This window comes from Kogia breviceps, chromosome 12 (genome assembly GCF_026419965.1).
Source record: "Kogia breviceps isolate mKogBre1 chromosome 12, mKogBre1 haplotype 1, whole genome shotgun sequence".
Lineage (NCBI taxonomy): Eukaryota > Metazoa > Chordata > Mammalia > Artiodactyla > Physeteridae > Kogia > Kogia breviceps.
Genome location: NC_081321.1, coordinates 58,929,794 through 58,955,846, shown reverse-complemented (window position 1 = coordinate 58,955,846; position 26,053 = coordinate 58,929,794). Strand labels below are relative to the sequence as shown.

Here is a 26,053-nt window from a genome sequence, read left to right as displayed (position 1 = left end):
TGAGGGAGATGGGGGGACCCTTGACAGGTGTCCTCTGAAACTAGAGGTTCGTGTGAACATGGAGCCTGCTGCCCAGTGAAATCTAGAAATTGCCATGGGACCCAATGTGGTGTGCCTGGTAGGAAGATGGGGAAGCCCCACCCCATCCAGGTCTGCTCAGTTCTCAGGAGACAGAAGAATGCTCCAGGGGCTCCCCTCATCCCTGACGAGGAAGCACTAAAGGCCAGGTGCACGAGGGGTACCTGAGTTACGATTTGGCCAACCTGGAGAAAAGGATGATGTGGTAAGCACTGACAGGCCAAGGGAGGACAGGAAGCTTATCTGCAGGGGTGGAAGTGGAGGAAATGGTCTTACCCTAAGAAGACTACACACAACACTATGCAGAGACCATTTCAACAGAGACCACCGCATCAGAAAGAACCTGTCCAAACCAGGGTGAGAGTGGCCAGAGGCCTGCCCACCTCTGACATTGTAATGATCCTGCAAAAAGCCCTCAGCCTCCTCTCTCTCTCCTCTCAACTCCCAACTCCAGAGGAACTGGGTCCTACAAGAGAGAAGGAAAGGTTTCTCAGAACCGTACACACACACACACACACACACACACACACACACACACACACACACACACACTCCAAAGAACTCAGGAGGAGGAGAATGCACTTTGAATCAAATTTAAGATTAATCTTTTTTCAAATGAATGGGACTAGGTCTTAAATACCCCAATGAGACTCTACTAATAATTGAAAATGAAAGGAAATTAGTTGTTGCTAAGGAACTTGCTTCCCAGCAGGAAAGTAGGATTCAACACAATACACTGGAAAGCAGTGAGTAGGGAAAATAAAACCAGTTTACGTTGGTATAAACCCCAACAAAATGAGACTCCTCAACAAAAACTAACTACAAGTGAATATTATCATTAGATCTCTAGGGAATCTCCTCCACTTAAATGGAAGTAGTTGGGCTTCCGGAATTCTTAAAACCCACCAAAATTCTTATTCACAGATTCCTAATTTACTGGAGAAAAACAGATGTGACTCGCAGCAGTTCCCACTCAGCGCAGATTCTGCCCTCTTGCCAAAGAATGGCACACTAAGACTTTACAAACACGACAGGGAACCATTGCTCAGTGAAGACAGTACCCGGAAAAGGGCTGAAACCTTCACTGTCAGGATTTAGCTTGACAATAGGAAAAGCTTCCTGGTGCAATATGTGACTAAGAACTTTCTCTGGAAATATTGAAGGCCGTGGGAGGAATCTTTCTGCCTGCAAGGTTAAATCCCACTCTTCCTAGAGGCAGGGCGATGATTCTGAAAAACCTGCGCGTTCCCTGCAGAGAGGAGAAAGTAGAAAGTGCATAGACAAACCTAATTGGGGGTAGGTACCAATCGCGTTACTCTGTGTTAAGTCCTGAGCTTGTTAGAACAATGCTGTTTAACAAACACATTTTTACACTGAAATCCAGGGACATAAACCCCACTGGGGCTGAAATTATGGGAGTTCTCTCTCCAGACAGATGAATAAGCAATAATGCTTTTGTTTTAATTCTTTGTTTGATCTTCGCCTCCAGCAGGTCCAACAGCAAGCTCCTTTCCTTATACATATTTTTTTCATTTGGGGAATCGGAATACATTTGATTATGGTGGTACAGCCTGGCTACCTCCCGGAGTCCTTGCTGCTAGAATTCCTAACGTGAGATGCGGTTTCTCTGCTTGTGTTATCTTTAAAGGAACTCCAGCGCGGGGAAGCAATTCCCCTATTCAGTGGAGGAAGACAAGACAGGCTGAAGTTGATAGTATTTATATCAAGATGGCAAGACTGACTGAATCACAATGCAGACTGTGTTCTTTGGAAACAGTTGGATTTCCTCAGTGGCAAGGAGGAAACAGAGCAGAAGGGAAACCGAGAATTGGTTGAGGGGGGACCAGGGAATCTCATAGAAACAGTTAGGAATGAACTCATTTTCTATTTTATTTCATTACATGTTCCTCCGGGCTGGAGATGCCTCACTTACTCAAGACCTGTTTATCTGCCTGGAATAAACCGTCCCTTTCATCTCGGCCTCATCTTTTCTCTCCTTCCCCACCTTAGACATTTCTCTTGTGATTGACACTTCTACCTGAGGGTGCCGAAGGGAAATGAGAACAGGAAATATGTAAAAATCCACCATCTTTGCAACTCACTAGCAATTAGCGGCTCCTCTAAGGGTTTGGACAAAGCCTTTGGAGAACGATTATTGGAACATGAGGGCAGGAGGTCTCTGTTCTTCCTCGAATTATGAGATGTGTGTGCTGCACTCCTCAATGGGCATACCCTGAATTCTGCATCATTTCCAGGAAGCTATCTATAATTCACCCTCTCTCCTCATTCAAGAAAGCGCATAAGACTACGGAAAAGTGAGACTGACATTCTTGCAACATTATTCTAAGAATAATCTTGATTTTGATCTAATGTAATTTTATAAAGGAAACATTCATCATTCACAAAACTTAATTATTACCCAACATTTGTTATACTTCTAACAACTGAAGTGACACAGCAATGTGTAGAAATATCCGTCAGTACTGAGTATTGACTCTCACCCATAGCCAGTGACGTAATGTCAACTAGTACTATGCTGGCTGGTACCCCCTTCATAAATAGTATCACCTGCAGCCAGGTGTCGCCAGAGTAGAGCCATATAGTCAATAAGTGTTCCAAAAGATGATGGCTTATGCCTTTGAGACCGGAAAAAAATGTTGCTACAAGCCAGAAAAAAAAAAACCTCAGTAAAGTGGATGAATTCCGTTAAAGTTTAACCAGAAAGCAAATGCCATTTTTATCTACTGATTTTTAAGGGTCGGTGAGAAAAGTCTAAGGCTCTCAAATTTGATAAAATTACACTTCAGAATTCAGACCATAGAGGACACTCGATAACTTTATGATAAAATATTATCAGTAATACTCAGGGGAAAAAAACAAGTAAAATATCCAAAATTACTATTCTGTTAAATCTATCCCCCCATTACCATGTACACTCCTTGAAGACAGGGATTTTTGTTTGCTTTGTTCATTTTTATATCCCTGCCCCACAGAACTAAGCCTAGAACAGATAGGTGTTCAATAAATAATATTCGTTGAATATGTAAATCAGCCAATCAGACCAAAACAAGCCACACACTTAAAGTTTAAGAAAAAAGTATAGTTGTTTATCAGGAAGTCTGGCAGATAGGCATTTGTCTTCCCTCATCTCTACCTCATGTTTTGTTTGTTTGTTTGTTTTTTGTTTTTTTTGTGGTACGCGGGCCTCTCACTGTTGTGGCCTCTCCCGTTGCGGAGCACAGGCTCCGGACGCGCAGGCTCAGCGGCCACGGCTCACGGGCCCAGCCGCTCCGCGGCATGTGGGATCTTCCCAGACCGGGGCACGAACCCGTGTCCCCTGCATCGGCAGGCGGACTCTCAACCACTGCGCCACCAGGGAAGCCCCATATATTTTAATTGCTATGGAAAAAGCAACTCTAAGACTGAGATTTTAAGAAGTTTTCTGGTAACTCCCGATTCACCTTATGTCCTGCTTACTTTACAGGTAGGAGTTTCTCTTTTCTAAGCTTCTCACTCAGGCTTTCTAGGCATTGTCACGCATCACACTTGTAGCCAAAATTTTCACCTGGAAAGAAAGAGGCCTACGCAAACCCAAAGGGACATAAATAAACACAGAGATGATTCCTTGGCTAGATATCTTCATGAATGAACTCTCAAAGCCACAGGCACGATGATTAAATGCTATTTTTCAAAAAGGAAACTCACAAACCAAATCTTGAGTTATACCAAGATTTGAAACCATTCAAGTCATCTGACATTAAGTGGCTTGATAAGGGGTTCATTTGATGAGGAGATTGGGCAGACTGGGACAGCTAAATTACACCAGAAAGAAAACTGTAAAGGCACAAACTCATTTTCAGTAAGTCCCCTAGGCTAGTCAGGTAAAGAGCATTTGTGATCACATATTTTATTTGCTTTTGCAAATGAGTTTTGCGCACATGAATTTTCGTAAATGAGTCTGTGGGCCCTAAGGAACTTTCAGATGGTAGCAAACAGAAACGTTTGTTTTGTTCACATTGTTAATATTGGTGCTGCCTTTACAAGAGACGTAATGAAAATAAACTACTGCACCTAGGGAGCCTCAGGAAGAGGGAAGATTTAACTCCTGGAAATTATTTGTTTTTATTTGTCCTGTGCACCCCAGGAGAGGGCTTCTCACCATTTTCTCACCTTGCAGAAAGCCCTTGTCATATTCTAGAGGAGTGATTTTCTTCTGCCAAAACTACCATGAAATTAAATATCAACAGCAGCAACCGTGGGTCTAACATCCACCAACACGTGCATGCTCAACGTATACAAGGGGAACTCGGAGAATGCAATCCAGAAGAGAACTAAAAGTTAAGAGCAGCCAACAATCTCAGACCACTAGGATGAAGAGACACAGGCTAGGGTCTCCAAGAACTCCAAGTTCAATCCCATATATCTTGCATCTTGATCAACAGGGACCAAATGTTGCTGACCACTGGGCCCTGACCTCCCTCTTTTGGTAGTAGATGAGGGAATGCAGTTATCCTACAGTTCATAGGCCTAATAATAGCATCCATTCATCCATCCATCTAATTGTAGCAATAACAATAATATAATAGCACATGACATGGATTTTGTCATATAATGCTCACCTTATACAGCAGTTAAATGACTTTATGGTTGAGACTAAGGCTTATAGACATAGTCATCTATCCAAGATCAAACAGCTAGTAAGTGTAAGTGGCATAGCAGGTACTTGGATTCAGGAAGCCTAGCTCTAGAGACCCCACTCTAAACCAACACACCTCAGAGCAAGGTCTTGAGTACCTAGCATTGAGTTTGGCCTCTGTTTCCTCATTTGAAACTGAAGGAAGTAAGACAACCACACAACACAGAGTATCAGATGAGACATCATCTGCAAAGTGCCAGGGCCAATGCCTAGTACCTAACAGGTACTCGATATAGTTGGTTCACTTCCTCCAGGTGTATAGAAACGGAAAAAAAAAATTTCATCACTTCCCTACAGGGTCAGGAATAGGTCTGGAGATAAAAAACCACATTCTTCCATATAAATCCATTCACCTCTGAGACATTACTTGTGAAAGTAATTTTAATCCTTCATGTTTGTGGAAATCATTTCAAAGTAAAAATACTCATACCTCATTCTCCGTGAAAGACATTAGAATTTGGTGCAACTTCTGTCCTTGTCAGTAAGCCGTATTGTGTTAATGTTTTCCACAGCTGTGGGAGCCGTGCTATAATCAGACAACATCCTACTGAGGCATTGACGCACATCTAAAAAACCCACCAAGCCCCGAAAATGAACAGAGAAATATTTTCCAAATCAATTTTCCCTTTTGTCTTTCTTTGCGACTCTCAGGCTCCCTTCCTTTTCAGCCATTGAGTTGAACTCCAGGTAGAGAGAAACATTTGGCATGAAAATGATTCTCCCATAAAGCCTGACATCTTTTAAATACTTACAAGAACTGTGCATTTCAAACATGCAGAGAATTCTATACAGAGAATAACTTCCTAGAAACCCATGTCATTTAATTCTGTTGCTCTTGTTTTCAACTTGTGTATAATACCACCTATGTCAAATGGAAGTAGCTATGCAGATTTTTTTTTAAAGAAAACCAAAAGAAAAAAGTGTTGCCTCTTGGGCAGAAAAAATATTTAGATTCTGCAAGAGAGGGACTCCTGAAATCCCTCATGTGACCTTCCTGAGAAACTATTCAAGTCATCTGGGAAATGACCCCAGCACGACGAATATTTGGGTTTCTTCTGCTTTGCAATTTACCACTCTATTTCAAAGAAATTAAAGCATCAACAAGTGGTGCTTATGCAGGGCTCACAAAGTACCTCAACAGCCACATACATATCAGCTTCATTCAAAAGCTGGGAAAGCAAATCAATGGAGGATAATGGAACGGGATAAAATTAGCTCAGTCGGGGAGAAAACATACTTGCCTTCTCAGGTGCCTCTTCTCAAAAGGGCAGAGAAGGGAAAAAATTAAAACTTGGTCCCCCATCACGATAAAGCCTACAATTCATCAAGGTGATCATCTGCCAATGAAACTGATAAGGAAAATGTTATTAAGGATAAAACTTGCAACCCCCATTAAGTTTTTTTCCCACTAAGGAAGCATAACTTTTCCCTTTCATTCTTCCTCTACCTTCTATTTATGTTTCCAATTAAGATTTGTCTATCTAAAAATCGGTAATATGGCACCCACAAGCCCTGTTAGTAATGTACTCCTCTAAGCTACTTTCTAAAACCGAGCAGGATCCATAAATCATGCCTCTTCTTGCATGAAATGAGAAATGCTACGGTCAATTGAAATTTCTGGAAAGGTGGAGAGGTGGAGCCACCCCAGTTATTTTTCTGCAATTTGCAATAATTGCAAATGCCTCCTAGGAAAAACTCAGCATCAGTAATCCTCCAGCTCACACGTAAGCTAAATCATCACAGCTACCTATGAGCAGGGAAACCCCAGTATGCACAGCATTGGGCATCCGGAGGTAAGAGGAGGGGCAGCAAACAGCTCTAGCCCGTATCTGTCTGGAGCCTTTGTCTCTGATCATCCATCTCCTTCCTTTTCTGTACAAACCTATGGCTGACTCCTGCTGAGTCACCTAGTGAAGGGAAGACTGAGGAGACGAGACCTCCTGAGAAGTGAGATGTTGGCTTGGAAGCCCAATATGTTTATTCCAAGGCAAATCCATTCCACAATTATGAATCTATTCAACATCGCCATCTCTCTCTCCCCGATGGCGCTGAGTGGAAAATTCACAAGCTCACCCAAATTGAGCCTGCTGGGCTGGGTGATTGCACTTTTCAAATATGCTAGTCCCCATTTGGGGCTATTTTGTTTTAGAGTCTCTGTTTAGCTGTGTACTTACACTCCAAGCGAATGAATCACAAAGGGTGCAATTTTGTAAATCAAACAATCAAGAAATAAATAGGCTAGCAACTAGAAAAAGCCAGAGAGGGACAAATCCCTGGCAATTGTTTTTCAAGCCTCAGCTGTGTTTATTTCTAGCTGATATATATCCCATGAGGGTGAGGCTTCGGGCGGGAGGAGAGGAGCCCAGGGCCTGAGAGAGCAGAGCAAAGTCGCTGTGCGGGGCGAGGACATGGCTCTAACGTGCCAGGGCCAGGAAGATGTCCTGGGCCCCTGTCCTGGGTGCCTCGGAGAGACAGCACAACCTTGAAGTCAGACAGGCTCCATAGAGTCTGCAGTGTATCAAGTACACACCACAAATGTGCATTTCAAATACGCTAAATTCTGTAAAGAGAAGAATGACTTTTTAAAATGCCAAGTCCCTTAGTTCTGTCACTGTTATATTCAACCTGTGTATGATGCCACCTATGTCAAAAGGAAGTGCTACGGCCACTTCCAGACCAAAAAGGAGAAGAAGGAAAGAAAAGATGTGCCTTCTTGAGCAAAGGAAGACATTTAGATTCTATAAGAGAGGTACCGGTGAAAGTGCTCTTATTCAGAAACTATTCTGGTCACTGGGAAATAAACCTAGAACTACAAAATATTTACTTTCATTCTACTCTTCAATTTACTACTCAATTTCAGAGAAATTAAAGCATCAACAACTGGTGTTTATGCAGGTGACACAATCTGCTGTGTCACCTTTAGTAAGTTTCTTAATGTCTCTGAACCTCAGCTTCCTTATCTTCAAAATGAGAGGGCTTCCTTGGTAGCGCAGTGGTTGAGGGTCCACCTGCCGATGCAGGGGACGCGGGTTCGTGCCCCGGTCCGGGAAGATCCCACATGCCGCGGAGCGGCTGGGCCCGTGAGCCACGGCCGCTGAGCCTGCGCGTCCGGAGCCTGTGCTCCGCAACGGGAGAGGCCGCAACAGTGAGAGGCCTGCGTACCGAAAAAAAAAAAAACCCAAAATGAGAGCAGTAATGGCAGCTATCTCAAAGGCTTATTGTGAGGCTAATGAGAGACCATAAGCAACGTGTTTAACACAATGTCCAGCACATGGCAGGAATTTAACAAAAGGAAGCTAAAACTACCTGAGCCTGACGGCTGATAAGTCCAGCTTCGGTGAACATTTCTACCACCATCAGCCATTCAGAAATGAGTCTAACACAGCCCAGCCACCATCTGCTCCCTCGAACCTTAGCTGAGACTCACTGGCCTACGAAGGCATTGGAGAGTCAATTTTTCAGACTGAAGAAGCAAGCTATGTGCATGAGTTACCCGAAACTGTAGTGTACACACACACACTCTCACACACACACACACACACACACACACCCCGCATATTTTTTTAAAAGCTCCTTTAACCCATTCCATCATGGAGCCTGAAATTCCCTAATTCATTCACTCCTTAAGGTACTTTGTTCATTTTAGGTGAGCTTAACAGATGATTACATGGAATCGAGGAACCATCAGCTACTTAACACTTGATAATAATAATCATATCTATCACAGATTCAACACCAGTTTGTACCAATCAGCCCTGTAATCACTGATAATCCTCCCAACCATACAAGGTAGACATTGTGCCTGTTTTAAGATGAGGGCACTGAGACCCAGAGACTAGGTCAGTGCTCATAGCCACAGAGCTTGTAAGTGATGGAGCAGGAATTCAAACCCAGTTCTGTTTAGCTCCAAAGCCTATACATTCGGCCACGTGTTCCACTATACCATGCTACCTCTGCTTTCATAAGAATTAGTTCTGCAGAAAATGCATTAGTACCCACTGTGGTAGAGCAGTTATGGAGGGTCTTAAAGAAATAAAATTAAACACAATTTAAATGTATTTGGTAGCCAGCCTCCAAGACAGTCCCCAATGAACCCTACCTCCTGGTATCAATGCCTGTGTGTAGTCCCCTCCCACAGTGTATCAGAGTTGGGCTATGAAACCAACAGAGTATATTGGGAGTGATGGTAAGTCACTTCTGAGGCTAGGTTATAAAAAGCATGGTAGATTCTGCCCCGTTCTCTTTTGGACCACTTGATTTGGAAGAAGCCAGCTGCCATATCTTAAGGACACTCAGGCAAGAAACTGTGACCTCCTGCCAACAGCCATGTGAATAACCATACTGGAAGCAGATCTTCTAGCCCCCGTCCAGCCTTCAGATGGCTGCTTGCCTGGTCAACACTTTGACTCCAGCCTCATGAGAAATCCTGATGCAGAACCACCCAGCCAAGCTGCTCATTAATTCCTGACCCTCAGAAACTTTGTGAGATAATAACTTTGTTGTTTTAAGCTGCCCAATTTGGGGGTCATTTGTTACACAGCAATGAATGATACAGTACAAAAATCAGACAGAAGTCAGGGCTTAAAGAAAGCCTTGGCTAAGGGGAGTGAAGAAGGGTATTCACCAAAGGGTAATAAAAAGATCTGGTGCATGAGGGTAGACAAAGAGCAGAGATGGGTTGAAGTGAGAAAAATATTGTAGCAGTAGTAGCAGATACTTATACAGCAGTTCCTGAGCAGTGGTCAAAGTGCTGTTGATATATTAGCTCATTTAATCCTTACAACAATCCTATAGAGCAGTGGTAGAGTTATCCCCACTTTACAGATAAGGAAAACGAGGCACAGAAGACAAATAATTTGCAGGCGTCACTCAGCTGGTAAGTGGTGAAGCTGGAATTCACCCCAGGCAGTCCAGCTCCAAGTTCTTCACTCTTAACCACTCCACACACTGTCTCTCAGATCAAAAAGAAACTGGAGAAAGCAACAAAAGCCCTCCAAGTGGGTCAGGGGTCTGAGTAAACCCCAAGCTTTTGGTCTAGATTCCTTCATTATCGTTTTGATAAAGGTAATAATAAAGTACACCATAGAGCAATGTTCCATTGATTTCATTTAACCCTTAAAACACTCCCAGGAGAGAGGCAGAAGAGATACGATTATCTCCATTTTACAGAGGAGATACTATTATCTCTATTTTACTGAGGCTGAGCGATGTTAAGGAATCGCTTGGATCCCTCAATCTGAAATCAAATGAGTTTTCTTGGCAAATTAGGGAATTTTTCAACTTTAAGCAAATTCTGATATGTTGGAACTCCCTTGTTTACCTTACTCATTGATATTTGCATTTACCTGTTTACATTTCAGATTCCATGGACTAACAAAATAATAAATCAAAGAGGAAGCAGCCCCATGAAAAGAACATGAGATTCATATACCACCTCAGTTTCAACCAGAAGAAAACACATTCATAACAAAACACAATCACAGTAATATTCAATTTAAGCAAACAAGAGTGGCAAAATTAAAGTCAGAGCTCTTTCCAAGACAGTAAGATGGATTGAAATAACTACGGTTACCCCCACCAAAGATATAATTAAATTAAATATGCATGCCCATTGTTGAGGAATGATCATTACAGTAGTTCCCAAAGAAAAAGGTGTTTATTTCTAGTCAGTTGAAAAAATATATATTACTGAGTTTTCTTCCCCAACCATACAGCAATTGTGGAACCTACAGAAACGTAGCAAAGCTAATGCCAGGCTTAAAATATGAAGGTGCCAATGGCAGAGAACTGGAGAGTCTCAGACAAACCTAACAGCTACACCATCACAGTCATAATTTTCTCTTCCTCCTCATGCCGTCTGTCCCCCTCCCCCAAGCACTTCCATTTCATCTGAACTGCACGTCTATAGACCCTTCACACTGTCTAATCACGGGGGGCTTATTTTTCTGTTTATACTAGGATTTCTTTTATTTGGGTGGAGCAGGACGGGGTGTGATCTGCCCGTTGTCTCACCGATTATTTTAGAAACAGTGCCCTCCCCATCCGCAGCCTTCCTTCTCAGGTCTGCTATGGAGAATGATATTTGCATTAATGAATGTTTCCTCTGCTGTTACTGGTCAGGCAGTTAGGCCTTCCAGACCCTCGTGGCCCCGCTGCCCAGGTCTGTCTGCGGGCCTCTGGGTAATCAATCCTGTTTCTTGGCAGCGCTGTCAATCAGAAACTCCCCTGAGTGGCACCTATGGACAGTTCCCAGCATGCTGAACGTCCCCACTCCCTCTCCCCTTTAGGTTTCATGGTAACACAGACTTTGAGCCTGCTGTTTTTCCATCATCGAGGGGAATTTTTTTTCATTTTTCTCTGCTTGTGTTGATTCTTTCCCCCTGCTTTATCCTCTCAAGACTATCATAGAAAATACAGTGTTCAATACGAATTCCCCAGAGGGCTTCTTGGCCGTGGTTTCAATATACATTATTCTGTATTTCTCTTCTTTTCCTTCTCTTGATCTTTTGACACCTCAGACTCCGTCCTGCCAATTGCTACACCACCACCACCAAATACACCGCCATATATTTGACTTCTTCTCAGTGCCCATAAACCCGAACGAATTACCAACAGGGAGTTGAGTTATTCTCCCCATGTCCAAATAGTCCCTAATTTTAGTATTACCAAACTATATTTGCAGAGATGGCACATGCTGGATTTTTCAGGACCACCCCAATTTCAGATCTTCTCTTCAAGCCAGTGGTTCCAAGCTTTGGTTTGGAAAATCAGATCGCAGCACGCTGCCAGAAGCCACACAAATGAGCTTATTTTAAGTAATTATTGTACTGCCGTCTTTTTCCTTTGCTCACTTGGAAAGCCATCAGCACTAGAAAAATACGTATTGCAATTAGAAATTGCATCTTTATTTTCTGTTAAACCAAAAGGAAACCTTCCTTACTGCATGGCACGCTGGAGACCGTGGCTCAGACCCACTTGGGATTCGTGAGCACCTGTGCCCCACCCCACCAGCACTATTGCATGAGCTTGTACGCGCCTGTGCGCGCGCGCACGCACGCACACACGCACGCGCACGCGCACACACACACACACACACACGGCAGCCCTTATCTATTCTCAAGGTCATACTCAGAGAAGCCACAGCAATGATGGCATGAGGGTCATTAAGGAACGAGCCTTTTCTCTCTACTTCCCTCAAGTCTTAGGTTTGTGTTTTCCCGGGTTAACCACTCCTGGCAGGCACTTTCCTCACGCTGTCCACGTACAAGAAGCACCTAAGGCAACCGGCGATCTGTTCTCAGTATCTTGGCAGCTTCCCGCACACCCAAATGGGAATACGATCGCTTTCTATGAAATCTCTCCATAAAGAGCAGGGTTGGTCAGCACGAAAAGTATCAGTATATGAGCAACCTTTAAATGAGAAACTGGAGGAGTTTCCTTTCAAGGATTACTTCTAGGGACGTTTGAGCTATAGTATTTGCTAAGGTGGAGCAAAAACAATGGCGTTAACATAGCTAAAGAATAAACCAGTAGATCAAGGGGAAACTGAAGACAGCCTGAGGAAAGGGAGAGGATGTAATAGCAGTAACAGGCGCTTAGGATCACAAATCGTGTGCCGTCTCCGTGCTCAACACAGCACATGCATTCTCTTTCGTAATCCTGACATACGTCCCGGATGGAGGACCTGAGAGGCTGAGTGAGGCTGCTCGCCCAGCTAGGAAGTAGTGCAACTACAACTCGAACCCCACATTGTCTGACTCCAAAACCCTAGGTTTTAATCACTTTGTTATTCTACGTAGTCAGCATTGTCCAGGGGAGAGGGTTAATGTCCCTGGATTCCACACTCATTTAGCTAAACGCCCTTTGCTTTGACGCTCTGTATCCACTGTACAGCGTAATTTGGCCTTTCTGGCGTCATGACAGGGCGAGTTTTGTGAATGCTGTGAGAGTAGTTTCTCCCTGTGTAATGATGAATTGGTGGCGCCCTGCCTTACCTCAGCCTCCTGAACTAAGAGTCAGGCCCCTCCAAACCGGGACCAGATCCTGGAATGCTCTACCTGCATGCAGCCCTCCTTTGTATAAAACCTCCACCACGTCCAACCTCCAGTTTTTACTTTTGTCTTCCATAGACACCACACCTCAATTTCACGCTTTAGCTAAGGGAAAATGGCAAATGCAAACTCTTGTTAACACTTGGAGGGCCTCACCCTCCATCGTTTTAACTATATGCTCTTTTCCTCTCCTCTCCACATAAGTATGTTTTCTTTAAAACCATAAGACCCCCCCATTATCAATGCTCCTTGAAACTGGTTGACTTACACATACCAGTTTTATTAGTGCCACTATATTATCAGCTTGTCTTTGTTCAGTTTCTTGGCTCCAGTAAGAAGAAATAACTAATATTTGAGGTAGTCCCTTGATCACCTTGCTAACAAAATCTTTTATGTACATACGTACATATTTTGATCTTATATATATATAATACATTACATACAGCATCTATATACAAAATACATTTTTATCTATCTGTTTTATCTAAAGAGAAAGTCTCTGCCAAGAACTGAGCTTTTACCAAGTCCTAGGCAGGTCATGCCCCAAAAGCCTGTCCTGCCTACACCCATCTATGCAGAGATGACCTGATTCCACAGGGAGGATCTGTGAACCAAGGGGTAGCAGTATTAAAGCTCACAACCGTTTATCAGGGCCTGATGTGAAAAAGTGAATGTGGCCTATCAGAGTCCTCTCTTGGCATTTGCCTGGGAAACACTGCAAGATGGAGCTAGTGAGTGATGGTGCTAAGGGTAAAAAGGGGGCGTGAGGTTGGGCTCAGGCCAGGACAAACCGTGTGCATGCTGACGTTGTGAGGGGGCAGAAAGTCACAGTTGTCTAAAGAGGGTCGAGAACCTGCTTGGAACAGAGGAGATGGGACTGGAGTAGACACACGTGGAAAAGCGCGTGCCAAAGAATCTTGGCTTTCATGCTAATAAGCATGGTGGAGAAAGAATGAAGGATGCCTGGGGCTTGGGAGGAGGAAGAGAAGAGCAACAAAGCATCAAAGGAGGTTAGAAATGAGCAAATGACTGTCAATCAAAGGTGTGGTTGGGAATCCTCTCACTTTGCTTTAAGCACCTATATGTCAGATTCCTTTAAAAAAAAAAAAGCAAACACTGGTACCCGCTGTAACACACGTAATGTCCTAAATTCTCACCAAAGACAAACTTGCCCTACAGGACAGTCAAGATTCTCACTAGTCTCAACTGGAATAAGACAGACACTTCCCTCCCAGGTATGGATTTACGTTTTGTTCTGATCAGAAGATTCACATAGCAAAGGAAAGACATAGCTGATCACATAGCAAAGGAAAGACAGCGACGGTGCTACAGTGGTCTGTAAGTTTTATTAGTGTAAGCAGAATAAACCGAGCCCTAACATCCATCCCAGCTTTCTAGATGTGACCTGCGGTCACGACCACTGCATTGTTGCCGGTCCCAAACCTCCTGTCACTGCCCCTTAGCACCACGCACTATGCACAGTCCTCAGCCCAGTCCTGAGGCTCTCCAGTTCCATCCCAACACTGATCCCTGGCTGGATATGAAACTCTTCCATAAACCCTCCAGCTTATAGGAAGCTTCCCTTTTCCTGTAAAGCAAACACATTTCTATTATGGCTGCTTACATGAGTCTTTTCACCATTCTTGCTGAATCCTCTACTCTCACTGGGGAAGCCGGACATGGAAGGGGGTTACTGACAAGTCAAGTCAAAAGTAAAATTAAAACACATTTTCCAGGCCCTGCAGAGTGTACAAAAATGGCTCCTTGCCTTAGCTGAGCTATGAGTACAATGGTGGAAACGTAGCACTTGGTATGTGGCCCACAGCTCTCATTATTTTACGATTATATCCCGGATGTCAAATGTCCGTGTTGGCATTTAAAGCCTACAGAGCTGGTGAGTGTTTAAAATGGTTCTTGTCTACTTTCTGCAAAAGTGAAAGTGAAGAGAAGACAGCTCTGTTTAACACAGCATGTGTTTTTCCCGACTCTCCAGCAGCAAGTCACAGGAAAGAGTTACACAGGTACTTACTATTTATAACCCATGGCTACATCCACAAAATACTTCCTTCTCTGTCGATAGACATTGTCTTTAAATCCCTTAAACAGAAAAGAGATTAAGTTATTTAACAGACTGCCAAAAAAATTAGCTGCAGAAGACCTAAAAAAAAAAAAAATCACTGTGATGTTTATTGAGTGTCCAATTCAAATGCAAATTTTTTTCCTTCGATAACCACCTTGATGACACAGGCAGAAGCGAATTGTACTTACAGTAAAACCTCATTAAATTTGGGCTGTCTTAATTTGGGATGTGTGGGAATTCAGACTAAAGTTAACCTTTCCATGAAGTAGGCAGAACGGCTTAGTTAAGCAAATTGATATTGTGAAAAATATCCTTTGGTTTTCAAGTATCATTTACATGTAATCGATGTTAATTACAAATTAATCTAATCTGTTCATTAAAATAGGTCCCTTTAACATGGATTTTTCACTAAGAACCTAAATTTAATTGCTTTGTGTAAATTACCAATAAGTGTACATGTATTAAAATTCTATCATTCAGATTAATCATCACCACCCCAAATTAGGATGAACAAAGAGGTTTCGCTGTTATGTTATGAGTACAGCCGCACAATGCAAAATCAATTACAAGGGATCCACGCAAGATAGCAGGCTAGCTCCACTCCCCTCTGAGTTCCTATGGCTCTGACTAGTCTTCAGCCAAGTTCAAGATTTTACCCATCATCATGCACTTGGGAAATTAAACATCCTGTCTGCCATTCTCCCATCAAGTGGAATCCTTCTAAGAGGACTTCCTGGTTTACTCAAGAATCTCTTCTTGTCAACAGACTTTCCCATTTTCCTTTCCTTCAGGTACTTTCAGACAATCAGTTCTTTCCAGGGTTGTTTCTTCAGACAGCTGGAAGCCCAGCAGGAGTGGTTTCAATTTAAGTTCTTACCTGCGCAAGCCCTGAAAACCCAAAGGGAAACCAGGACATGCTGACCAGTCTGAGAAGGGAGGCCAGGCAAGGAGACAGGCTGCAGGGGTCTTGGGCTCTGGAAGGAGAACTGGGACAGGCCCACAAAGGCCTGGACTACATCCGCTCACCCAGTGTCCACTCAGACACTCACGCAAGGGGGCTGCTCAAGAGGAACCTCAACTCAGAGAAACTCATTCTGTTCTCTCTTCCAGCTGAAGGAGAACTGGCCTTGAGGTCAGAAACCTTCACAGGACTGTATGCTGAACAGAAACAAAGAACGTCCATTGCCAACAGCCTTTCTCTCAGGAAAGACAAAAGGTCACTAAAAGAGGGAGAGAGCGAGTGCCCTGAGGTCACCCAAAGGCCCTGCAGAAGTGAAGTACCCCCGCCCTTAAAGCTAGAACTTTCTTTCTTCTGCTACAAATTGGGAGTTTTTAAACTGGAGTTCATAGGCAGGCTTGCGGAGCCTTCAAATGTATATATGCAAAATTTGTGACCATAGTTACAAAATGTGTGACCACCTTTACAAGTGGGTATGTGAGCTAAGAAAAGGTCTTACGCCATAGAGGGTAGACATGGTCACTAGAAAGTATGAATTTCAACACTCACTAGTCACACCAAGCAACCCGGTGGTGGTAAACAAGAATTCCAAGCACCTTGATTACTCAAAAAGAAAGCAGCCCGTGACAAAAGGAAAAGAGTTGTGTGAAAAGCTCAGCATCTGTTCCCTGGTTCCTGCCAAACCGGACACCATGGTAACAGTACCGTAATCTGCTGGGCTTCCCAAAGAATCTTGAGTATCTCTCCTTGGCAAACACCTGCACCTTTTCCAGGCATGAAAGAGTGATTTACTCATCATGCCTCATCAGCCTAGTGTGGCGGTGATTACACAAGTGTTATGGGTGAACCAGAGCTTCCAGCATTGAACTGTGGACTCTGGCAAAACAAGACAGGGATGCTAGCTACACTAGCGATAACAGAGACACAGCATTCCTTGGCCAGCCATTCTAAATTGATGCCAGGGATAAGGTTACCAGATAAAATAGAGAACACCCATGCAATATTTGGGGCACACTTATACTAAAAAAAAATTTGTTGTTTATGTGAAATGCAAATTTAACTAGGCATCCTATATTTTTATTTGCTAAATCTGGCAACACTAGCACTCAGAGAGTATCTGCTGCACACCACCCTTCCTCTCTCAATTTAAATCAAGAGGAACTTGATTTAAATCAAGACCCAGCTGGCACCCAAAAGTGCTCAGCTGAATGTACGTTGGCTATCCCAGAAAGTCAACCCGGGGGAATACTGGAATCATTTGCGGAGCTTTAAATAACACTCCAAACCTGGACACATTCCCAGAGGTTCTGATTTAAGCACTCCGAGGTGAGACCCTGGCACAGGACAGTTTTTAGTTCTCCAGAGATTATTTGGATGGAAAGCTAGGGCTGAAAATCACTGAGTTAGGTAGGACATTAGTTCTCAAACTTTAGAGTTCACCAGAATCTCTGGCAAATCTGTTTAAATGCAGATTCCAGGGTCCGTCCCTGGAAGTTCTGATTCAGTAGGCTTCAGATGAGCCTCAACATATTGCATTTTTAATAAGCACCTTATGCAGGGACATTGAATCACACTTTGAAAGACCCTCTCAGTGTAGATCCTTGCTACTCAAAGTGTGGTCCTCAGACCTCCACTGTAAGCCTCAACTGGGAGCTCACTAGAAATGCAGAATCTCAGGGGCACCCATCTGCATTTTGCAAAGATCTTCCACGTGATCTGTTTGTCCATTAAAGTTTAAGATGGACAGACCTCCACGTTTAACCCTTTCTAGGGAGCTTCAGCAGCCTGACACATTCCAAGCCCCTTCTGAGCCATCTCAGCCACAAGAGTGCCATCCTAACGTAATAATCCCTGCCTTAGGACTGGAATTATTCCCAAGCACAAAAATTCCTTAGAAACTTTTTTCTATCTTCGTCAAATAATAACTTATAAAAAAACCACCAACTTACCAATATCAAATTGTGCATAATGAATATTTGGTGTGCTTATAAAAGAAATACATACAGTTAAAAAAAAAAAAAGCGATGAGTGAGGTAGGAGATTGCTAAGTACTTGCAATTATTTCAAATGGCTGCATAGAAAATAAGAGAAGGTATCATAAGGTGGGTGTAATTAGCAGTCATGGAACAAAATTAAGCCCAGGAAAATTTTGCTGGGTATTAGAATAAATTTTTTTCACAGCAAGGTCAGGGGTTCCTGTGGTTGTTCTGACCCCTTTCTCCAGGCTGAGTAATTTCCAAACTAGACTAAGGGGAGCATTTGGAAATAAGAGGTTAGCAAAAAAATCCTTTACTGTCCAGGCATTGACCAGGATGATTTAATACAGCATTTCCTTTCCTGGAATTAAGCATTCACTCTCGCCAAAATGCTTTCCAGTTGTTTTATTAACTAGGCTTTTCGAACACCCCCTCTGAGCTCAATAAGCATTTTATTTCCACTTTTTACATAAAGAATTTGAGTTGCAGAAGTAAAGGAACTTGCCCAAGGTCATCCTGCAAATTAACAGCTGGTGTCTGGGCAGTCGTGTTACTGCTAAGCTCTTAAATCAGGCTTCTCTGCTAATTCTGACTCCTCTGAGATGGGAAAGGGGAAGATAAACAAATGGAGGATTATTAAAGACACTTTTGAGTATTTTTCTAAAGTTCAGAAGCCTTACAGGTGAACTGCTGGGAATTACGCTGGCAAATATAACACACTGTGTCTTTGAGCGAATTCAGCTTTTTGAAGGTTTTTTTGACCATTTGTCTGAATGGTATGCTATGAATGGGTTTGAATTTGTATTTTATGCCAAAAGACTGGTTTGACTGAGAAATTCCCTCTTGTTGAAGTTGGCCGTTTCCTTTAAAGCAATGGTTCTCAAACTGAAGTGTGGGCCTGTTAAAACCAGCTCCCAGGTGATACCGATGTGGCTGGTCCCAGGACCACACTTAAGAGAACCACTGCATACAGTCTCACTATCAGATTCCCAGATATCCTCCATTTAAATAAAATGAATATCTGAAAACCATTACCCTCAGACCACAAAGTCTCCTATAAGCATGACCAATCTGCTTGGGTTTCAACCTTTAATATGCTCATTTTTAGAGAAGGGGCACCGGGGGGAAAAAGTTGCTTGTAACAAATGAGTATATTGATTGCTTCTCCCCAACTATGAACTGTACTTCATTCCGACCATAAAGAGGCTCCAGGGCTCTTGTATTAAATAAAAACTGATGTAAAGGGGGAGAGAAGGAATAACGGGGAATGCTTACTACATATCATATTTCTTTAAAGGTGGTCATTTTTATTGGAGTAGAGGAGAGATGGCGATAAATAGATTCAGGGTAGATGGGGAAAGAGAGGCATCTTCCATTAGGGCTTATTCTATCACCCTCTGCCTTTCCACTGAGACTGAAGTCCATCCACCACATTACTACCTCCAATCAAGGAAAATAGCAAGGAGAATTTTACTCTCTCACTGAGGCCCATAATCCCTAGTCCTCCCCAGTTTCCCAGTGAGGTGATCAATTTCAGTTCATTGTTTTTCCAGGGGTCACCATCTTCAAGTATATTTCAGGCTGTCTAATTCTAGGGAAATATTCTCCAAGGTTTATACCCTCCTCCTCTCTCCAACCCTTTTAAAAATAAATGCTAGGTGGAAATGCCGTCCTTCTAACCTGCTTCCAGCCAATGCATATGTACAGGGAAACTATCATTTAAAAGTCTGCTCTCAGTTATGGGGAATAAATAATAATAAATTGCTCTATAATACAGCATTACAGCACAGAATATGGCACACTGCCTGGCAGACGGGCGGGGCTGGCAGAGCACATGTGGAATGGATTTGACTGCACACTTACTGGGTGATCGGCATCCAGCTCAGAACCATACATGAGAACTCTGTGAGAACATTTGTCTAACTCAGAGATCTTCCGGGGAAACCAGGGCACATCCTCTAGCTCTGCTGGAAACACAGTGCAGGTTCAAAATATTAGCTCACAGATTGTATTTTCCCCTTTGCAACATTTGTCAGATTGCAAAATCACCCGACAAGCAGAAACTGGCCTTGCCTTCTTCCTCTGTCCAAATGTTCTCTGGCGGATTCAGCGTCACAATTGTGGTTTGAAATTTCAGTGACTGAATGAGCTCATTGAATTCCGTTTTGCCACACTCACAGTCCACAAAGATTTCAACTTCCGAACTTCTTCGCCGGGATTTCCTGGACTCAATATGAACCATGTTGACATGTTTTTCCTGTGGAAATATAAGCAACATCTCTTAATCACCTTCAGGGCACAATAAAAGGGATGCCATGGGCCTGCTCTTGTTCAACTCGTAAGCAAGAAGGTACCAAGTGCCCACAAAAGAGGAAAAGACAACCTTCTCACCGTTTGCTTGACTAAAACATGGAAATGTTTTCCAACCATTGTCTCTATTAATAAGAATAGTAACTGTGTGTAGGATTTCCTGTCTCTTTTTTTTTTTTTTTTTTCGGTATGCGGGCCTCTCACTGTTGTGGCCTCTCCCATTGCGGAGCACAGGCTCCGGACGCACAGGCTCAGCGGCCATGGCTCACGGGCTTAGTTGCTCCGCGGCATGTGGGATCTTCCCGGACCAGGGCACGAACCCGTGTCTCCTGCATCGGCAGGCGGATTCTCAACCACTGCGCCACCAGGGAAGCCCCTCCTGTCTCATTTTTAACAAGGGGGGGGACATTAAGATATATAAAGGGCCCTATAAAATGTGTGATAATTATGAACTTTATCATTTCCCAGATCAGTCCACATCCCACTGGTGGTATGCATGATTGTTTGGGAGGAAATTAGTTTATTGTTATATAATCCCCAGATTTATTTATTTATTTTTATATATTTTCCAAAAAAACCCTCAAACTCCAACTCCTGATTTTTTGGTAGTATAACATCTCTTTTTGAAATAAAGCTTAAAATCTTTGAAAAAATAATTAATAGTATGAATAGCAGGCAAATGAGGCAGAAACTGGGAAGGTGATATGAAAATGACTGAAGTTTAGGAAACATTGACCAAAGTGGGGCCTCATTGTAGGGAAAAAAAAAAAAAAAAAAAGCAAGAAAAGTAGCAAAGAAAGGATCTCTGCAGGCAAAAAAAGAAGAAGAAGAACCCCTAATGGAACCACTTAGTAACTGGTCTCTTTCAGCAACCTCCAGGCTAGTTTCATCCAAGGATGTTGCTGCAACTATCATGATGGATTTCATGGGTAAAATCTCCTTACAATAAGGTGTTCGTAGAAGGGCAGCAATTTAATACTTAAATCTCAGGTTTAAACTTTCCCAGTGATATAGTCTTCCTTTGTCCTGAGTTAACTGAAGACTAAGTTCTCCACTCCACCCTAACCCACCCCCAAATAAGCAGATCCCTCCCCATCACTCCATGTTACACTGATTATCAGCACAATTCCAAATACAATCCTGGATGACCTCAGAATTTTCAGCACAGCAGCAGATAGGTAGATTCCGGTACCAGACTAAGATAAAATCTGATGGCATCCTTCTCTGTATAAAGACACTAGTCTTTTGACCAGGACACTAAATGCTCTATTTCTGTTTTTAATAACTTTTGCAATAATGCCATATTTTCTAAATCGGCAGACAATAAAGGTAAGACTAACATTAGGTTCAAAGTTCAAGAGTCTTCTCACACACTGTGTCACTTTGGGCTTTCAATGTCCTTTGGTTGAAGCAAAGTGGATATTTTTAGACAAGGAAACTGAGGTCCAGATGGGTTAAGTGATGTAACTAAGACCCCATGACTAGCTGATGGCCCAGTGAAAACTCATGGCTGCTCACTCCTTCTCCAGGGATTTTTCCACTGCACCCAGCTGTCTAATTGAATTGCCCTGCCTTTGGGAACTGTATGGAGACAGTGCTGGATGATATAATTATGCATAAAATATTTCCCCAGATTTGCATTACCACTCTTTATGGTGCCTGATCCTTTCTTCAAGGTCAAAAGAGAACAAGGAAATATTTGCAAAAACAGGCTGCTAATTCCCCCTCTGTGGTCATCAAAGAGGCATCACAATAAGGCCTCATATCTGTACTTTACAAAGCACTTCCACTCATATTACTTCATCACAACAACCCTGTTAGGTGGGAATTATTATTGCTATTTTACAAATGAAGCATTTGAACCTAGGAAGCAGCTAGTGATTAGCCAAGCCAGGAGAACACAGGTCTGAATCCTCTGACTGCAATTCCAACCCTCTTTCCACTGCACCAGCAGCCCAAGGCACCATGCAGAGCTAGGCTCCCTATCCTACAGCTCTAATCACAGCCCGTGCCCCCAAACAAAATGAACTGGCAAAGGAGGTGCTTGCTGAAGGGTAGGGGAGCCATCAGGTGTGCCCTGGCAAAAAGGCAACAGTTTTCCTGGCCTTTTATAACCTCCCCCTCAACGGGGCTCTTTCTTGAGGTTACAAACCACCCACCTGGGCTTAGGAAAAGGCTATTACATTTCTACAAGATAAAAAGAGAGCTACCCCTAGCTCATATATAAGGAGAATGACTCATCTTTACAAAAGACACACTAAGTTCTTGAAACAATGAGGCTTCGGGGAATACGGAGTACCTATACTAATATATCTCATTTTATGCAATAAATGTGCTCTAGGACATGTGCACGATTCAAATACGAACAAATCAAATCAGGCTGCAGGCTCTTGATGTTTAAAGATATCCTGTTTGCACTGCTTTTGTGTTTGCATTTCCAGGTGTGAGGCTCACACTTTTTAATTACTGACTTCCTCACCTGGCAACAGTCTGCAGAATTACTAATAGGCTGACACTGAATTAATAAAACACGGTTTCCATGAATCTGCTTATTTCATTGTTTGACAGACCAACTCGTTTTGTAAAGCCTCATGAAACTTGGTTTCTTTGAAACTTTCAACACATTATCCAGAAATGGATTCAGTAATATTTTGTAACAGAGGACAAGTTTGTAACCTGGCACACAGACACTTTTAGAGTTAGATAATGATATTCTACATTCACCTGAAAGAGTTTCAGTGCTTTGACCAATCCACCAACTTCATTTTTCAAGGAGAATACAACTGCCATCTTGCTGCTCTCGGTAGCAGTGTCACTTTTGCTGCTTCCCTTGTTGCCTTTTTTATCATCATTTTTGCCAGCGTTAGTTTTATTTAGCTTCAAGAAAGTAGAAACACATACACAAAAGTATTAGTTAGGATTCCAGAGTTCTCTGTAACTAGATTCTTTTTCAGACATTCCATTCATACACTGGGAGCCCCAGCATTCACACAAGCTCGAGGAGAAGTTGCCAAGTCACTCATAACTTTCTGTCGTTAAGTACAACTCTAATTTACTCAGGGACACTATTTTCCAATGCTCAAAGATATCACCAGTGGTTGAAATTAAGGGGGAATCATACTTGCTTCACTTTAATAGCAACAAAAATCTGATCATCATAAAGTATAAAATATCATGTATGAATAATTCCTGTCTTTCGTTCTAGGTTTATTTTACAGCATGAAATTTGATGTTAGCCTAGCTGAATCATATAGAAGCTATATTAATTACTAAACATAACAAAATTAAGACTAAACATATATTTTTCACAATAATTTTTGTTTCGATTAAATCTTAAAAACAAAATATTCGTTTTGTTCTGAAATATGTCAGCATAGGCACTAAAATTGATCACCTTACATTCTGTAATTAGATGCACATTGTCAATGTGAATCTATCTGCAGAAGAGTGTATTCACTTTGTATCCACAAAGAGCGTACTCAGTTAAGGCCATCTGTGTCAGCAGATGATATCTGAAAAGTGGCTATTAAAATTCAGCCACAAGAAAAAAGTAAAGAAAAGAAAGAAAGAACTAGCTCATCATCAGGAGCCAAGAGTAGAATCTGAGAAGCTGGAAAAGATCACACTACATTGGCCAATCAAATACTATAATACATGACTAAGTAATGACTGTTAGTCCTATTGGCTAAAGACAAAAATGGCAGATTCCAGAAACTCAGATCACATTGCCAGAAATACACAATTAAAAAGCTGCAAACTTTTACTTAACAGACAAATCAAACTAGAGTGTATTTTTTCGTGTTCTTTATATGCAAGTGAAGAACTGGGCAAACAGAAGTTTCTCCCTGGCAGAGAGTAATATAATGCAGTCATTCCAATCTATTACTTCCTCATGAAACTGAAAAATGTACATTTGATATGGAACCCCGTGAATAGTGCTTTGCTATTTTTCTCCCTCTGATTTCTCTACTGGCTTTATTTTCACACAGTTACTATTGCCTCACTCACTAGATTTATATGTCGTAGAAATAAATATTTTATAATTTATGACTCGAGGGAGAGAAGTTTATATAGGCATTGGCATTTGACAGTATGCTTAGTCATTAAAAGCTCAAATGTTGTAGTACTCTCAACATCTGCCACAGATCTTATATATTTAAGTAGCATTTTTTATATGAAAGTATTATTATTATACATTAACCATAACTCTGAGTTTTCCTTGTTTTCCTTCTAGCAGTTCATTATGGCTTCAGAATTCCTCATTTTAATATCGCATTCAAATATACATGATATTTAAATGTTAGAAAACCTATGTATGTCTTTAGACTCCTTTTTGCAAATTGATTTAAACAGTTCTCCAAAACTTGCCCTGATTACTTTTCAACATTTTTAGGAGTAATAATATACCAGTACAATACAACCCTCTGGCACATATTCGGAGCTACAATACTAAAACAGATTTTTCTATGATACAGACTAAATTGCAATTGGTTGATAAACTCTGGTAGACAGTAATGAAATATCATTTAATATTTTTAATAACCAGAAATCTGAATACATTTTTCTTTCACTATCTTTTTTATTAAATCCTATGACTATTACTCCATATCAGGATCTAAAATCCTGTAAAATATTACTTTTTTATTCTGTTATTATTTAAACACAGAAACTGCCTTAAACATTGAAATAAGTGGTGTATTGCTTTCATTACTCCATCAGTTAAACCGAAAAATAATGGAGTAATAAGGAACACAGGAAAACTTTTGAGAGGAATCTGATCTTTCTCTTATTCCAATAACCAGCACCTACAGACAAAAACAGAAAATATTACTTTGTGTTTAAAGACCAGGTTTTGTAGATGGAAGGGGGTACAGAAGACACAATAATCTTGCAGGAACCATAGAAATCTTTTAAATTTCTTCTCCCTGTTCCAACTCATAATAAATGGCCTTTCAAAATTCTGCACACTTTTTTTGGGTTTTGATATAAGACAGCGGTTTATAGAACCTCTCGTTCATAATGTTCGGGAACTTCTTTACTTTCAACTTACAAACTTTGAGGAAAGGAAGTTTAGCACGTAGCGATCAGGACACCCGCTTTACTTTATGGAGAGAGAAGGAAGAGTGGAGGAAGATTAGACAGATGATAGGGGAAAGAATTGAGGAGTTTACAGCAGGTGTCCAAATGGCAAGAATAACTATCGCTACCCTAGAAAACACTCCTCTAGAGAGTGCCAGCTACTCAGTACTCACTGTTAAGCTGCCAAGCAGCTGATGCTCTTCGGGCACTGCTGAATCCAGAGAAAGCCCTCTCCTTGCCCAGTATTTACTAGAAAACATCATCATTGCCGGCTGCATGGATTCCGATGTAATTTTCTCTCTCTGCAGCAGGGGGGACTAGAAGGGCAGTATCAGCGCTGGTGGAGATTGAGAGAAGTGGCCTGCGACCAGTGGACCTCTCAGGGTGCTGCCCAGAACCCTGGTGCTGAAGAAAATGCAATGTGAATCTTCCCCTCTCCGGGCTCCTTTATATGAGTGACTGGGGACTGATGGAAGGCTGATTAGAAAGAAACTCATTTCTGGCTGCCGATGGCCACAGTCAGATTACAGACCTGAAGCCTGGGGTTATCTGTGTTGTGGTGCTATTTGTTTCATAGGTCGAGTAGCAGTTTGGGCATGGGTGCTGGAGAACAGTATCTAACGGTGTTATTTGTAAAAGAAAACATCTATCCCCTGACATTAGCTCTCATCTCTCAAACCTGCTACTCGCAAGTTAACCTCAGCCTTTAGGTAACTATGAATTCAAAGTTTTCCAAGGAAAACAGTTCAAGAAAGATCAGCAATGCAGAATCCCTAAGACATTTTACCTTATGTTAATAAGCTTTTTCTGATCTGATGTGTTATG

The 26,053-nt window shown here is 42.1% G+C and overlaps 1 protein-coding gene across 2 annotated transcripts in view; it reads right to left on the bottom strand.

Annotated features, from left to right (window-relative positions):
- TPH2 (tryptophan hydroxylase 2) overlaps positions 1–25,506 on the bottom strand; it is an 88,383-nt gene extending 62,877 nt beyond the window's left edge. The window contains exons 1-5 of one of the 2 annotated variants that reach the window (XM_067008311.1): positions 25,402–25,506; positions 22,874–23,026; positions 19,913–20,096; positions 19,703–19,803; positions 14,855–14,922 (exon numbers count right to left, since the gene is read on the bottom strand). In XM_067008311.1, the coding sequence (XP_066864412.1) occupies positions 14,855–14,922; positions 19,703–19,803; positions 19,913–20,096; positions 22,874–23,026; positions 25,402–25,506 (611 nt within the window). Of the gene's footprint in view, positions 1–14,854; positions 14,923–19,702; positions 19,804–19,903; positions 20,097–22,873; positions 23,027–25,401 lie in introns of those variants that run through there. The other variant, XM_059082415.2, reaches the window with a different exon arrangement.
- Between the last annotated feature and the right edge of the window lie 547 nt (positions 25,507–26,053).